General features: G+C 38.0%; 1 protein-coding gene across 2 annotated transcripts in view; it reads right to left on the bottom strand.

Annotated features, from left to right (window-relative positions):
* The window catches only part of LOC311093865 (cytosolic 5'-nucleotidase 3-like), a 104,854-nt gene extending 92,978 nt beyond the window's left edge, over positions 1-11,876 (bottom strand). Inside the window, exon 1 of one of the 2 annotated variants that reach the window (XM_084131491.1) lies at positions 11,684-11,876. In XM_084131491.1, the coding sequence (XP_083987617.1) occupies positions 11,684-11,686 (3 nt within the window). In that variant the 5' untranslated portion in view covers positions 11,687-11,876. The remainder of the gene's footprint in view (positions 1-11,683) is intronic. The other variant, XM_084131490.1, reaches the window with a different exon arrangement.
* Positions 11,877-15,549: the final 3,673 nt, after the last annotated feature.

Here is a 15,549-nt window from a genome sequence, read left to right as displayed (position 1 = left end):
TGAGAGACCTATCCCCGACCCGAAGGCGCAGGGAAGCGACCCTCTCGTTCACCGGGGTAAACTCCAACACATGGCAGCTGAGCTGGGGGGCTATAAGCAAACCCACACCAGCTCGCCGCCTCTCACCATGGGCAACTCCAGAGTGGTGAAGAGTCCATCCTCTCTCGAGGAGTGTGGTTCCAGAGCCCAAGCTGTGCGTAGAGGTGATCCCGACTATCGCTAGTCGGAACCTCTCAACCTCACGCACAATCTCAGGCTCCTTCCCCGCCAGCGAGGTGACATTCCACGTCCCTAGAGCTAGTTTCCGTGTCCAGGGATCGGGCTGTCGAGGCCCCCGCCTTCGACTGCCGCCCGATTCTCTAAGCACCGGCCCCTTACGGTCCCTCCTGTAGGTGGTGAGCCCACGGGAAGGCGGCCCCACGTCGCTCCTTCGGGCTGAGCCCGGCCGGACCCCGTGGGGGGAGGCCAGGCCACCAGGCGCTCGCATACGAGCCCCAACCCCAGGCCTGGCTCCAGGGTGGGGCCCCGGCTGCGCCATACCGGGCGACGTCACGGTCCTTGGAATAAATTTCTTCATAAGGGGGGATCTGACCCGCTCTTAGTCTGACCCGTCGCCTAGGACCTGTTTGCCTTGGGAGACCCTACCAGGGGCATATAGCCCCGGACAACATAGCTCCTAGGGTCATTCGGGTACTCAAACCCCTCCACCACGTTAAGGTGGCAGTTCAAGGAGGGGCCAGTAGCATGCCTGATCTAAATCTGTTCTCGCGATAACTTGTAGCTAACGTGAGCCATTTTAGTGTTAATATGTGGTAGCTTTATGTAGAATGCTAAATCCCGCTGCTATATGCAAGGTAAGATTAAATATATTCCTCATGGGCATTTTTTATATTGTTTCACCATGAAGAATATCTTGTCATAAAAGCAATAGATTAAGTTCATTTTGGTCTCATTTTAATTGTAATAATATGCTGTAAAAAATGAAGTGCCATTTTCAATGATTTTTTAATGTTTCATGAGATGTATGATGTTTCTGACACATTGCAGTACATAGTACAAAAAAGTATTTTATAGATTATGAAAAAAAAAGATTCTATTTATCAGCAAATAACTCAGCAATACTTAGGAGTTTTTCAAATTGCTACATTCACTGTAAATATCAGACTCTAAGCTTTCAAATGACACCAATTTTGTTTTAATCAAGACAATATTTTTGAAAAATATGATAATGAATATTTTCGCAGCTAGGTGGCGTCCGCGGGCGGTACACTCCGGTTTAGCGCGACTAGTCAGCTCTCTTTCAGAGTTGATCGAAGTGGCCGTTGGATGCTTTAACCCTCTGGGGTTCTTCGGGTCTAAATAGACCCGAAGCGTTCAAATAAAAAATTGTTAAAAATCGTAGCTTCATTGGAATGGTCCGAAACCTGGTGACTTTATTGGTACTTGGTATATGAACACCCCAAAAAATTGGGGACAGGATTTGAAAAGTCTAAGTGGTCGTAAAAAAAGTCACACTCAGGGTCTTCGGGTCTAAAATGACCCGCCATAGGAAATGAATGGGAAATTGGCAAAAAATATGAAAATACAGAGTTTTTTTTGTGCGTACAATCTACAAATCAGCCAAGATAACACAAAATAGGTGTCATTTTAAAGCTTAGAATCTCAAGTTTTTTAATGCATCTAATCACTTTGATCAACTCCTAAAGAGTGCTGAGTTATCACTCTAAAACGGAGTGTACCCCCCGTAGGCGCCACCTAGCTGCGAAAAATATAATCATAATATTTTTCAAAAATATTACATTGATCAACTTAAAATAGGTGTCATTTGAAAGCTTAGAGTCTGAAATTTACAATGAATGTAGCCAATTTGATAAACTCCTATGTAGTGCTGAGTTATTTGCTGATAAACAGAAAAAAAATGTTTTCATAATTTATTACATGAATGAATATTTAACTACTTTTTTGTACTACATACAGCAATATGTCAAATACATCATACAGCTCAGATAGTCCTGTGTCATATGTCATTTGAAAGGTCTCAATAAGTAGAATACAACAAGCATAATTGTTTCAGGCTTTTTACTAAACTTAAGCAAGGTTTTTGTAAAAGAAGCCCCTCAAGAGACCCATATATGGATCCTGAATTTTAGACACATTTCCGCTCGTAACTTCATGAAACATGCTCCGATTGTGGAAAATGACACGTCATTATTTACAGCAGATGCTTACAATTAAAATGAGTCCAAAATCAACATAATCCATCACTCAGAACTAAAGATATTTCTCATGGAGTTCTAACACACACAAAAATCCACAGACGCACGTAGCCAAACAAGGTAGCTTAGACTTGGCCTTTTTATTCGTATCTTCATGAAACATACATCGATCATGAAAAATGACACGTCATTATTTACAGCAGGAGCTCACGATTAAAAAGAGCCCAAACTCAATATATTCCATCAATCAGATCTAAAGATATTCCTCATGGCGTTCTAACACAAAAATACCTCAGACGTGCCTATCCTAGTATATACTCATGAAGCACTCGCGTTTGGTTTTCACTTATAACTTCACGAAGCATGCACAGATCGTAGTTGTAACACACCCCCACAGCGCGCATAGAGCACTTATTATAGATGTAGCACTTATGTCGCGTTTTAACTCATAACTCAATGAAGCATGCATCAATTGTGGAAAATGGCACATCATTATTTTCAGCAGGATTAAAAAGAGCCCAAACATACCATAATCCATCACTCAGAACTAAAGATATTCCTTATGGCGTTCTAACACAAAAAATACCAGAGGCAAGTAGCAATAGCAGTGATGCTATGTTGTTTTGATGTGACGTTTCAGCTCATAACTCAATGAAACATGCATGGATTGTGAACAATCGAACATTTTTATTTACAGCAGATTCTCACGATTACAAAGAGCCCAAACACAACATAATCCATTGCTTTGATCACGAGATATTCCTCATGAAGTTATGCATACTTGGCTAAAAAACAAGTCTCTCATCTTTCCTGGGTGCAAAGTGTTTTCCAATTTTCCCGGAACCGTCCGTGCTCGTTTTCAAACGTGGAATAACACAAAATATATATCATCTTAAAGCTTAGAATCTCAGCTTTTTAAAGCTGCTTTGTATTGTTGTGTATTTTAAAAAGCTCTATAAATGTCCTAAAACGATGTGCATTTTGCTTGTAGTTTTGTGTTAATAAAAAATTACATATATTACATATCATAATTCAGTTGAATTCATTATGTATTGTATTGTGTAATTTAATTTAATTTGTATATAAGTTTTGGTTCACTAATTTTATTACATTAAGTGTTATTGTATTGTATGATGTCCTGTTTTAAGAATTATGACATAAATCATATGCATTAGTACAGAAATGACACGCTTGTAATAAAAAAAGTATATTATGCCCTATTGCTTAACAAATAACTTAAAACATACCTAAAAATGTTATGTATTTCATTAATCAGGATAAAAATAAAAGATTATTATATGAATTAAGGGGTTTGATTGATTGCATGAAGATTTGTGATTCCGTAATTTTATTATACTGTTCTTTAGTCAAGGCTAGACAACCAATTAATATTTATACTAAGTACCCACAAAACATAGCTAGCATTCTGTCATTTATTTAAATGTCTACACTGTTAATAAGAAAAATTGTAATATACACAAATAAACAATTTTATGGTTCTTTTAATAAAACAAAGTGTACTTGTAACATATTGCGCTGATTATTACGATAAAAAATAATGACAATTATAATTGTATTACGAATTGCTGTGAATACGGTAAGGCAGTATCAGAGCAGTATAAGCTCACGTAAAGCTCAGCTAGCACGATCATCGGATAACGTTAGCTGTATGCTATGCTACTATTTAAGCTAACTAAAAAACACTAACAACGAGAAATATTTAATTTCACAATCTATAGCTTCGGTTAAATACGAGTATATGAAACGTGTAAGTTACGTTGGGGTGTCCATGGTTAACCGATTAACCGTTAAAAATTGCATAACCGAGTGAAACATTTTGCTCGGTTAAGTGGCGTCAATGGCGTGCATTGAATTTAGTTGTAATACATTTTTGCACCGCCAGAGTGCTCCCAGACATTTGTAATGTCCACAAGAAGTAGTCATGACCAGTTTTCTAATATGAAGCGGGCAAAGAAAAGCACAGCGTGGGAGCAATTTAAAATCGAGAATGACGGGGCAAAATGCAAGTATTGCAATGCAGTGCTTAGATATACTTCAAGTACAACCTCGTTGTTGTACCATCTCAACAGCCAACACCCGGGCATCATTAGAGAGGCGGCCGCGGAGCCTGCGAGTACCTTCGCCCAGCCTACCATCCCCACGATGCTAGCGCAAAACATGTGCAGTGGTGCTAAAGCCGAATCCATAACACAGGGGATTTGCAGAATGATTGAAAAGGACATGATGCCAATTAGAATGGTGGAGGGCGAAGGCTTTAAAGAACTGATGAATATTGTTCAACCCCGCTACAGCATTCCCTCGCGTTCGGCAATCACACACCGCATTGAAAAACGATATGAGGCAAAAAGAGATTCGCTCAAAGAAGATCTACAGTCACCTGATGTAGTTGCCATCACTACAGATTGCTGGACTGCTCTAAACACGGAAAGTTACATAACTATTACAAGCCATTACATTGACGAAGATTGGGTTTTAAAATCATTCGTCCTTTTAACTGAAGCCCTGCCCGTTCGCCATACAGCTGATAACCTAGCAGAGAAGTTAAGGGAGTCCGTGGAAAAGTGGGCTCTTACGGGACGAGTGATTGCCTGTGTGCACGACAACGCAAAAAACATTGTGGCTGCTAACAGAGGCGTTGATTGGCATTCTGTGTCATGCTTTGCGCATACGCTTCAGCTAGCTATAAATGAAGGATTTTCTCTTTTTTTGAACCGCGTCATCTCCGCTGCTGCAAAGCTTGTGAGCCATTTCAACCACAGCTCAGTGGCGACAAAAGCGCTTGAAAGAAAACAACAACAAATGAAACTGCCACCCCACAAACTAATACAGTCCTGTAAAACCAGGTGGAACAGCGTCTGTGACATGTTTGAGCGCCTATTAGAACAGCGGTGGGCAGTTACTGCGGTGCTGTCAGATCGCACTGTAACGAAAGTTCAAGATGCACGGATTTTGGAGTTAAAGGACGCGCACTGGCAGCTTATTGAAGATGTTGTGCCAACTCTAAAAGCGCTCAAGTGTGCAACTACAGTTATGTCTGCAGAAAGTGAAGTGTCCATCTCAAACACCTATCCCATCACCTTTGGACTAATAAATGCACACCTACAAAGCGAAGGCACAGGGTTCTGGTGGAGTTTAAAACTAAAGTCCGAAACTCCCTGTCTGAAAGAATGAAGGTAGGTACCAGACGATTATTGATAATTTCACTTAGTTAAAGTTTGCATGTAGTAAAGTCTAAATATGTGTGCGCAGGTTGATGAGCCAGAGATGTTATCATCCCCAGCGATGACTGCGTGCATGTTGGACCCGCGCCATAAGCATCTCGGGTTCTTATCTCCAGAAAAAAAAAAGAGCGCTAGCAAATGCAAAACTCTGTAGCCTTGCAGCAAATGTTCCGTACAATGTACCAAATGTAACAGAAGCCGTTACGCAAAGTGTAGAACACGGGCAAGAGGAGGCAGCCGCGGCCCCAGCACAAAGTGCCAAAGACAGCGCAGCCACGGCGATGGCACTCATACTTGGCGAAAACTACTTTTCATTAGCCCTCACCAGTTGTGAAACAGAAGTCAAAAACTTTCTTAGCGACAGTCCCATTGGCCTAGAAATGAGCCCCGTGGACTGGTGGAAACTAAACGCCAGTCGATATCCCAGATTGGCCAACCTTGCTAAACAGTATTTGTGCATACCTGGCACATCTGTACCTTCAGAGAGGGTGTTTTCGGCAACTGGACTTACAGTAAATAGACTGCGCACCAGTCTCACTCCCGATCACGTTGACGTTAATATTTCTTAATAAAAACTAGCCTAAGCAATTCGAATACAAGGATTTCTGTAGAGCAGCCTGATTTAATTTGGTGCCTAATTTGGGTAATGTATTCCCTGAAAATGCAGACAAGCATATTTGGTCATTTTATTTTTTTGGGATTTTTATTTAAAAAAAGAAAAATATGGGTCTATGCTCTTGTGTTTTAATTATTTCAATCAATTTTGTATTTAATTTGCCCTTTGTTGCAGTGTAAGCTATAGGCACAAAACTCACCTTGTTACTGTTAAAAATGGGTGTAGATAAATGTTGTTGTACACATTTATTTGACTTTCTTTGCACAAAGTTTCAAAAAAAAAAAAGTGTGCTATAATATGACTGCATTAAATTCTAGGGCCTTGTTCACAGGCCGCGAACGCAAAAGTCAGTGACCTACTTTAACTGCTCTGTCCTTACCACTGCGTTTTATTTCTATAAATTAATTTCATTTCAAATGTGGTCCAACCAGTTATTAAAGGTGTTAAAAATGAACTACCCCTTTCTCGTGTGTCTATATCTCGGGGTTGCGGCGCGCACACTATGGTTAACCGAGTATTAACCGCTAAGGGCCTCGGTTAACGGTTAATGAAAAACTTGAAAACGTGCAGCCCTAGTTAAAATACATTAATGACTCGTTATAACGTAGTACAAACGTCTTCTATAATAAAGTGATTTTGTATGATTTGTAACCAGGCACTAAAGCGATTACCCACAAAACATGCTTTGAACTAATCGGATTGCTTGGGTCCTAAGCTCGGGCTCATCTCTTCAATCGGACTCATTTGTTCACCACACCGCCTCCGGCTCTTGACAAAACTCGGACAGACAGTCACATGGTCAGATACACTTTTCCCACCGTGATGGTTCTGTTGCTGTTACTGCTTGTGTCCATTCTCAAACCGTATAGTGCTGCGCGGATCGCGGATAATCCGCGGGTTGGGCGGGCCAAGTAATACAAACATTCCATTCCAATTAATCGAGGGTGGATGACAGATAAGTCATTGTAATGTGTTGAGTTTAATAAAGACATGGAACTCTCATCACGGTGAAACACAATGAACGTGCGTGACTCTCTTACTTTCGTTTTCAACAACGTAATTCTCTTCAGGGAAAACCAATCAAGGAAAACATATCAGGGCTCGAGGAGCTTGTCAGGGACCATAGACTGTGTCCGGGACATGTGTGTTTTTTTTCTTCTTTTTTTGAAGGGAAAAGTGAGAGAGAATTGTAGGCCTACAACTTGCCCAACCGGACAAATGCCCTCAATAAAAAATTTTTTAATATAAAAATAAAAAATAACTAGGGAATCACCGAAAACGTGAGGATGATTCTGTTTGCTCAGCAGCAGTTTAAATGTCTTTATCATTTGCTATGTTGTTTTGGTAAGATTGCATGGGTATTAACTGGGAGTGAAGATGCTGTTGTGTATGTTCAGTAATAGGTGCACATATCAACGAATATCACTACACGCTTCATTTACCAATCTATTTTTATTTTTATTTATTGTTTATTTGAATAGGGACAGATACAAAAAACATAGATTATTACATAAAGAACAATCCGATGCCTGTATCACAGTGTTTATAGCCATGGCTAATTCGCAACACCTGTCCCTAGAAGGGCTTTTAACAGTTAAGATAATAAAGAAAGAAAAAAAAATTACAGTGAATACAATAAAATGTCCAGAAACCAGTTAGCACCAATAAAAATTAGTGTAGTAAATAAACACATTCACTCGAACTCACACAGATCACACACCTCACATACACACAGCTATACATCTCATATGGTATGATCACACTGCTGCTGCTGTATGAACCAGGCTTTTGTTAGTTTTGTAAAGGTGGACAGTTTAGTTAAAGTCTTTATATTTGTAGGAAGCCAGTTCCACAGATTGGCTCCTTTCACAGAAAAAACATTTTGGGCAAAAGATGTTTTACAAAATGGAACTTTACAGTCTCCACATGTAGCAGCTCTTGTTGATCTGGAGGGTTCCAGCCTGTTCACAAATCTACAAAGTGGCTCAGGTGCAAGTCCAGTCAAACATTTAAAAAACAACTTTGTGTGTCTAAGATTAACAAAATTAACAAAGTTTAAGATTTTATGTTTACTTAAAATGTAACAGTGATGGAATCGAATGGGCTTTTATCTAAAATTTTTAGGGCACGGTTATAAAGCCTCTCAATAGGCTTTAGGGTAGTTTGGCTAGTCTGGGACCAAACAGTGGTGCAGTACGACAGGTGGGACAGGATCATAGTGTTCAGAAAGACATGAATCTGACTTTCAGTTTTCAATAAAAAAAGGACATTACACATTTGTGTTTTCTTCTGTTTTTTTTTTTACTATACCGCTTATTTGTAAGTTTGATGAACAAAGATTATCTCCTCTGTCATTTTATTAGCTATGCTATGTTCTATAAAACTATTAAACTATTGTTTATTAATTACATATTCTGTATCTGTTTATTTTCTGTCTTCTTTAAACATCAGATCAATGTTTTTTTGTTTTTTTCATGCTACCTGGCTACAGAGTTGGTTTAGTCCAGTTCCTATACTGGTGAGGATTTAGTGTATTTAAGCCAGACCTTCTCCACCTTTGGAGAAGCCAAGGTTAGGCCTTAGATCAATTAGGACATTTAAGTAGCTTTTATAAACATGCCTTAGAAAAAAAAACATTACTGGAGTGCATCTTGAGACAAAACAATGGCAGTAAATATTTTAAGATATGACAATGCAAGTTGCTTTCAGTTAAAACAGCTCAAACATCCATTTTAGTCTGGGACTAAGCTTGCCCCTTGTCTGTAAAACTGGGGGATAGGGCCTTAAAAATTAAGATTCCAAAATAAATGTTTATTAAGAATTAGAATCTTGAAGGATATTAAGATATGTTTAATACTTGTAGAGTTACAGGCACACAAATTTTGGAAAAAGAATATTTATGGCACTCAGACTTGGCTATCTTCTATATAGACTATATAGCCTACATATTCTATGCAATTGGGCTGATAGAAAAATATACATTTAGTCTAGTTTCAACGTTATTTGTTGTTCATCTGGGCTGGGTTTCCCAAAACCTTCTTAACGCTACGTTGTTCTTAAGTTACACCTTAAGCTGTACCTTATCGTTAATACGCGTTTCCCGAAACGTTATTAGTTAAGTATACCTTCTGTAAGTCATACGTTCGGAAGGTTGGTCTGGACCACTCTTAGCTTTACTTTATCACTGTTGCAGGTCTGTACGAATATGATTCTGAAGTTTTAATACACCCAAACAGTGTTCAATTAGGCTAATTCAAGTGTTTTCATGCAAAGAATAAAATTGTAAATTAAACGGATTGTTGTTAGATTTTTAATTATATTATTCAAAGGAACATCAGCTGCCAAACCATTAAAGGCTTAATAGTCTATGTAAAGGGAATGATTGTCGTGATGAGTTTGCTCAAACCATGGCAGCGATACATTGAATTGGCTCTATCACTCTCTCTCCTCTCCACCTATAGCTGGTGTGTTGAGCGCGCACTGGCGCCGTTGTACTGTTGCCGTCGCATCATCCAAGTGGATGCTGCACACTGGTGGTGGTTGAGGAGAGATTCCCTGATATGATTGTAAAGTGCTTTGGGTGTACATTAGTACATATGAAAACGCTAAATAAATGCCTCATTCATTCATTCATCTTGCAAATTGCCCACATACATTCATAATATGTAATATTTTGGCTTTTTTCTTTAAATTATCAAAATCAAAATATTTAGCCGGGGACGTCTGGTTGAGTTGACACGGAATGACCGCATTTGTGTGTGTGTGTGCGCATATATATCAAAATAAGAAACAGCTTATATAGTCTGTTTGCACTGCGTGTTTCAAAGCGAAGTGCACACTTTCCATGTCTCAGAACAGCTCAGTTCACAGTGAATGAATGCATGTGCTGTGGAGTTTAGCATGCATTTAGTATGCATTATTTTCACACTTTTATCATTTCCAACATAGATCATGTATAGTATTGTAAATTCCCTACTGTACAAGTAAAATAATATATTATGACCTATTCATTTCCATTTATTTTACAGTTAATTTGTTTTACAATATGACCATTACTGTCATAGGAATAATTATAATAATATAAAAATATTATCATATTATATTTGTTTGGCTTCCTAAAGCACCAGTGTTAATGTAATGTAGACTGAGACACTGCATCGCATCTAAAAAGAGTTTTAAGATCATGTTCAATTCACCTTGTACTTCTTTGCACATTGAACATGGGTTGGAGCTCTTATTTTTTAACTCTCAAGGTGGACCAGATTGATGAATTTAACTTTAAAATACAAAATTTACTTTCGCTGGGGTGGGGACCTAGAAGGACTGAGGTCCACCTCCCATGTCTCACAAAATCCTGTGGGAAACACTGCTGCCAATCAGTGTTGGGTGTAATGCATGCATTACTAAGTAGGCTAATTAATTACTGTAATTATATTACTTTTCCCTTGAAGAGTAAAGTCAGTGATTACTCTGGACTGAATCCTCTACATTAGACTTTGTTAATTATTCTGCCTATTATTATTATTATTATTTTATTGTTGTAGAGGTGAAATTTATCAAAATCAGAAGTAAACCACTGCAATAATACTGGTTTTGCACATTGGTTACCGGACAGTTAAAGTGAAAATTCCGTCAACTGTCTGAAGCATCTTTCACAATGACCCCGAGCGAGCCATCAGGCAGTCCTCATTGTCCAGCACTGGTCAAGGCCAGTAGGCTATGTTCTGGGAGAGACTAGGGAGTGGAGAACTATTTTACTACCAAAGACATCTGTGTGCATAGAGTAATTATGGGATGCAGAGAGAAAGATTATGGTATACAAAGTTTATGGGGTAAAAACAGGAGGCCTCATGATATAGCCTAAACATTTGTAAAAGTTTATGTGTGTGTGTGTGTGTGTGTGTGTGTGTGTGTGTGTGTGTGTGTGTGTATTCTATTAAGTGTTATTTTACTGAATAAATGCTTTGTATTCTAGATGTAACCCGTCCTAGCTATCTGTAAGAGTACAGGAGAGAGCAGCTCGTTAATAAAGGATATATTCTGCAGTTTAAACTTTACAAGTTTCATTTTACAAGCGAATTGTCATGCCTGCGTTTCCTAAAATCATCGAACCACTGGCACCAATGTTGCTTAGGATGCTGTAGGGAAACACAGCCCACCAAATGTGTATCAAATTTATAAGCTACAGATTATTAGAATAAATCATTGCTAAATTACCATTTTTTCCGATCGCATCTTCTGTCTTGCACTGACGTGCAACGGATTCATTGTTGATTTGTTCCGTTAATTAATTGTTTATTAGTTTAGTAGTATGAGCCTTCAGCTTTCATTCTTTATGACAAAACATCCTGCGCTTTTTGGGTTGGTTCATAAATGCCACAGCAGTAGACCTAATCATTAAACTGCGCCCACCCAAGTGTTTACGCATACTATTCACTTTTTGATGTTCTCTTGAAGAAGGCATTAGTAAACACAGGCAAACAGAAGTCAGCAATGCAATAGAGTATGAAAAGGTTATAAATTATACCAATTTCTCAACCGTAAACATGTTTACGCAGTCAAATACTCGTGACTGAGTGAAAAATGTCAGTAATGCTGTAATAACTTACCATGTTAAGACTCGGTGGTGATGATCTTCTTCTTCTTCTTCAGTGAATTTTATTGGCAGCTTGCAATCTTTGTGCATTACCGCCATCTACTGGATTGAGGTGTGATCACATTGGGGAGTCATAAATAAATGTATATAAAAAAAAGAAATAAAAAAAGAGAAGAAGATCAGAGCCCAAGCTTCAGCTAACGCTGCGTGTTCAGCTCCTCCAGCTTCAACCTCAGCTCAAACCTCCAAAAAAAATAAAAAAAAATAAAATTGGCCTAAAGTCTTCTTGCTAGTTTTTTTTTTTTTTTTAGAAACACTATCACTGCTTTAGTTGTAGACTGTGTACCAGGTAGACTCAACAGGTTTCTCAAAGTAACAGAGTTCTTTGTTACCCTCTTAAATATTTCTCTCTCTTCAGAGTAGGCTACTGCCTACATGTCAGAAGTAGCCTACATGCTTCACGGTTTCTGTTTCTGTTTCCGTACAATATGGGCACATTCCTGTCTCATGTTTCCCTATTGTGTGTAAGCCGCTGTTCAGTCCTGTATGTCCTAACCTTAGCCTGATGAACCAGGTTTCCTCCTGTCGTGAAAGTGAGCTGATCATTTTAACTGTTACATTCTTTTGAAAATTATATAAATGCCTACCTTTTTCCCCCTTATCCCATTTATCTTGCCAGAGTTTATGAATACCATCTTTAATTATTATTTTCAATTCTGATTTGCTGAGTGGAACCTGTACTTCTACTTGTTCTGCTTTGAGTGCTTCTTTTGCCAACTCGTCAGCCTTCTCATTGCCCTCCCAGTCACGTGACCCCTAGCCGCGTGTCAGCCATTTTGACGGAATACTTCAGCGCACCTACATACATGAGAATGCGGATTATCACATGTTTTATGGCTGCGAATTGATTAAAATAATGAATAATGGTCACTGTATTAATTATCTTGAGCCTGCTGAAATGTTCCTATAAATATATTTTCTTTCCAACTGTGCAATCTGAATAAAAATAGGCTAAATATATTTATCCACTAAGCTGCATAATGGTCTTCCCATTAAAAGTTTTTTTTTTTTTTCTCTCTTTCTGACATTTCATACCTGTTGGGTTTACATTTTTTAATTAAATTGACTATAAAAAAAAGATTGCTTGTGTGTGCTGGTGTTTATTCCAGTCTTTTAAAATAGTTGAATGAATGAATGCTCGCGACCCAGATAGCAGACCGATGTCGATTCAACGTTGATTTTTAGTTGTAAAGGTTAGTATCAGTCGTCGATCAAATTTCAACGTTGAATCAACGTTCTCTATTTGGTCGGTATATCAGAACGTTATTACGTCGAAAATAAAACATCGATTCAACGTTGAAATGCGGTTGATTCGTCAACATATACTGCCCCGACGCATTTGGTCGAAATCATAACGTCTAACTTGGTGAGGTATCAGAGATCAACTGAATAAAGAGATCATGTTTTGAAAGAATGTAACTGTGTTACCAGTGTGATCATTTTGGTTTTTGTACTAAGAGATTTAATGTAGGCTATACCAAAACGAATAATAAAAAATAAAAAACCTGTAATTATGTAAACATACTGCTCTCGCTGATATTCGTGTTTGTGTGAGTCACATCTGCAATATGCTGGCAATATGAATGATATCCAGGATCTTTTAGTCAATTAGTCAGTAATATGTCACTTTACTGTGGCGCAAATGCAAAAAGGGTAGCCTACAACAAAGTCTTCTTCATTAGAGGAGAAGAAGAAATGTAGGAGAAATTAAATTTTTTATTTTGAAATGAGATTATTATGCTATTGAGTTAATTTTGAGTTTCCAGGATTTTTCTAGGATATAGCCTTAGAAAAGAAAAGTCAGAAAAGAGAAAAATGTTAAATTTGCAGTTTCTCCCTCAGCATATAGCATATCTATTAAACCCCATTGTAGCAGTAAAGCTTTTCTTTTTTCTGACACTTGCATATTCCATATCAACAGTGGAAAATGTTTAGTCAGAGGAAACTCTAAACAATACATTTAGGCCTACTTAGTTTACATAGTGTCCATCTCTTCTACATTAAATTAGCTGAGTTAACATAATTAGTTAATGAAATACAAAAAAAAAAAAAAAAAAAGATTCAATTAAGATGTTAAACATAGTTCTATATACCATTGCTTGTTCCACCACACAAACAGGACTGATTTTAAGGTTGACAATCCATTAGACCCTTCCGGAACCCAGAAACACGGACCCCCAGTGTTTTTTGTTTTTTTTACCTCATCTCAGTAATTCATCTTATGAAATAAATGTGATCTGTTGTCAAGGTTTAAGTCTGCTGTATGCAGAATGATCAAACAGGAAAACAATTTTCTGTTATGAAATTTATTTCTTTTGTGTCTCTGTGTGTGCACAGTAGCCTACTATAACTTTAAATTCTGCGATTTCTGAGAGCAGTAGGCAAGGAATCTCAAGTGACAGCTTTCATTTTTTTGGGGGGTTTCTGAGTTGGGTGTTTAGGCCTACATCACCAAATCTAACTTTATCTTACCTGAATCACTGTCTTGTTTGCTAAAACATAGCACCTTTTTTCTAAACATGTCAGCAACGTTCCCAGAACTGGTTATTTTTGATTAACTGAGTTGCAGGAATTCAGCATAAGGGATATGTAAACGAGTTGAGATTAATAAATTGATAAAGCACGCAAACCGTTCGTCACAGCAGCCGAAAACAAGCCAAATTTGAGGTGCACAAACTTTCTACAGGCCTCCAGAGAAATCAAGTGTTTGCACAATTTAAGGATTTAAATTGTGTTAAAAATATTTACCCAAACTGATCAGTTAGTTTCACAAGCCAGAGAAAAGATTACGCCAGCATTATCAGGCAGCAGAGGGCACAATGTTTTTAGTGTTTAGTTGTAAGAATTTTCCGGGAAGGCCCCAAAAACTGCATTCAGGTCTTGATTCTTGAAGCAAATTACTAGACAACTGACAAATTGAATCCAGTTAGATTAGGCAATAGCGTTGGAAACACTTACAAGCACATTATCAATATCACCTGACGATGATTTACTATCCACATGTGCAGAATCATGTTGTGATTAGTCAGTATTTAACCACTGATACTTTACAATTCACTTTTTCCCCCCATCATCTAATAATTGTAAAATGAGTGGAATTGGTTGCAAGATTGTAGTATCACACACAGTGTCTGAAAGGCAATCTCTTTGAAAGGTCTCTCAAAAGCAAAAGACGAGACATATCCCAGCTGACATTTTAACGTCGAGTCACTGTTGAATCAACGTCAGGTGCCAGTGTTGGATAACCATTGAATTTTGTTTAGATTTTGCAAATCTAATCAACGTTGAAATAGCAACGTCTTTCCAACGTCACGTTTCTCAACATAAGTGAATTCGCCAACATTGAATCAATATTGATTTTAGTTTAGATTTTGCAAATCCAATCAACGTTGAAATTTCAACGTCACTATAAAGTCCTGCTTTTCAACAGTTTATTCTGTTAAACTGTTTTCACTAAAGTATTGATGTGTTCAACAGTAACAGCAAACACCTTGAAATGGATGCATAAACACTAAGTTTGCGGACACACAGTCAGCTAGGAAGAAGCCAATTGGTCAAAGCAAGACCAGGAGCCGGTTGCATAAACAAAGCCATTATGTTAAGACAGTGTCTTAAGTTCAAATATGACCCAATTGCAGTTAATCAAGGGCAGTCAGTCTTAGTTTTTGCTATCAAATTAGGCTAATCTACATTTTTATGTAAATGATTTAAAAAAGATATGAACAGTCTTAAAGAAAATAAATTGATGTCTAAGTTGTAAGACTGTCTTAGAGCTTTATGCAACCGGCCCCAGGAAGAAGATCAATAAAGACATTTCAC

The sequence above is a fragment of the Abramis brama genome (assembly GCF_963993115.1).
Source record: "Abramis brama genome assembly, chromosome: 12".
Classification (NCBI taxonomy): domain Eukaryota; kingdom Metazoa; phylum Chordata; class Actinopteri; order Cypriniformes; family Leuciscidae; genus Abramis; species Abramis brama.
The sequence above is the reverse complement of the archived record's forward strand: the minus strand, read 5'-3'. Positions and strand labels throughout refer to the sequence as shown.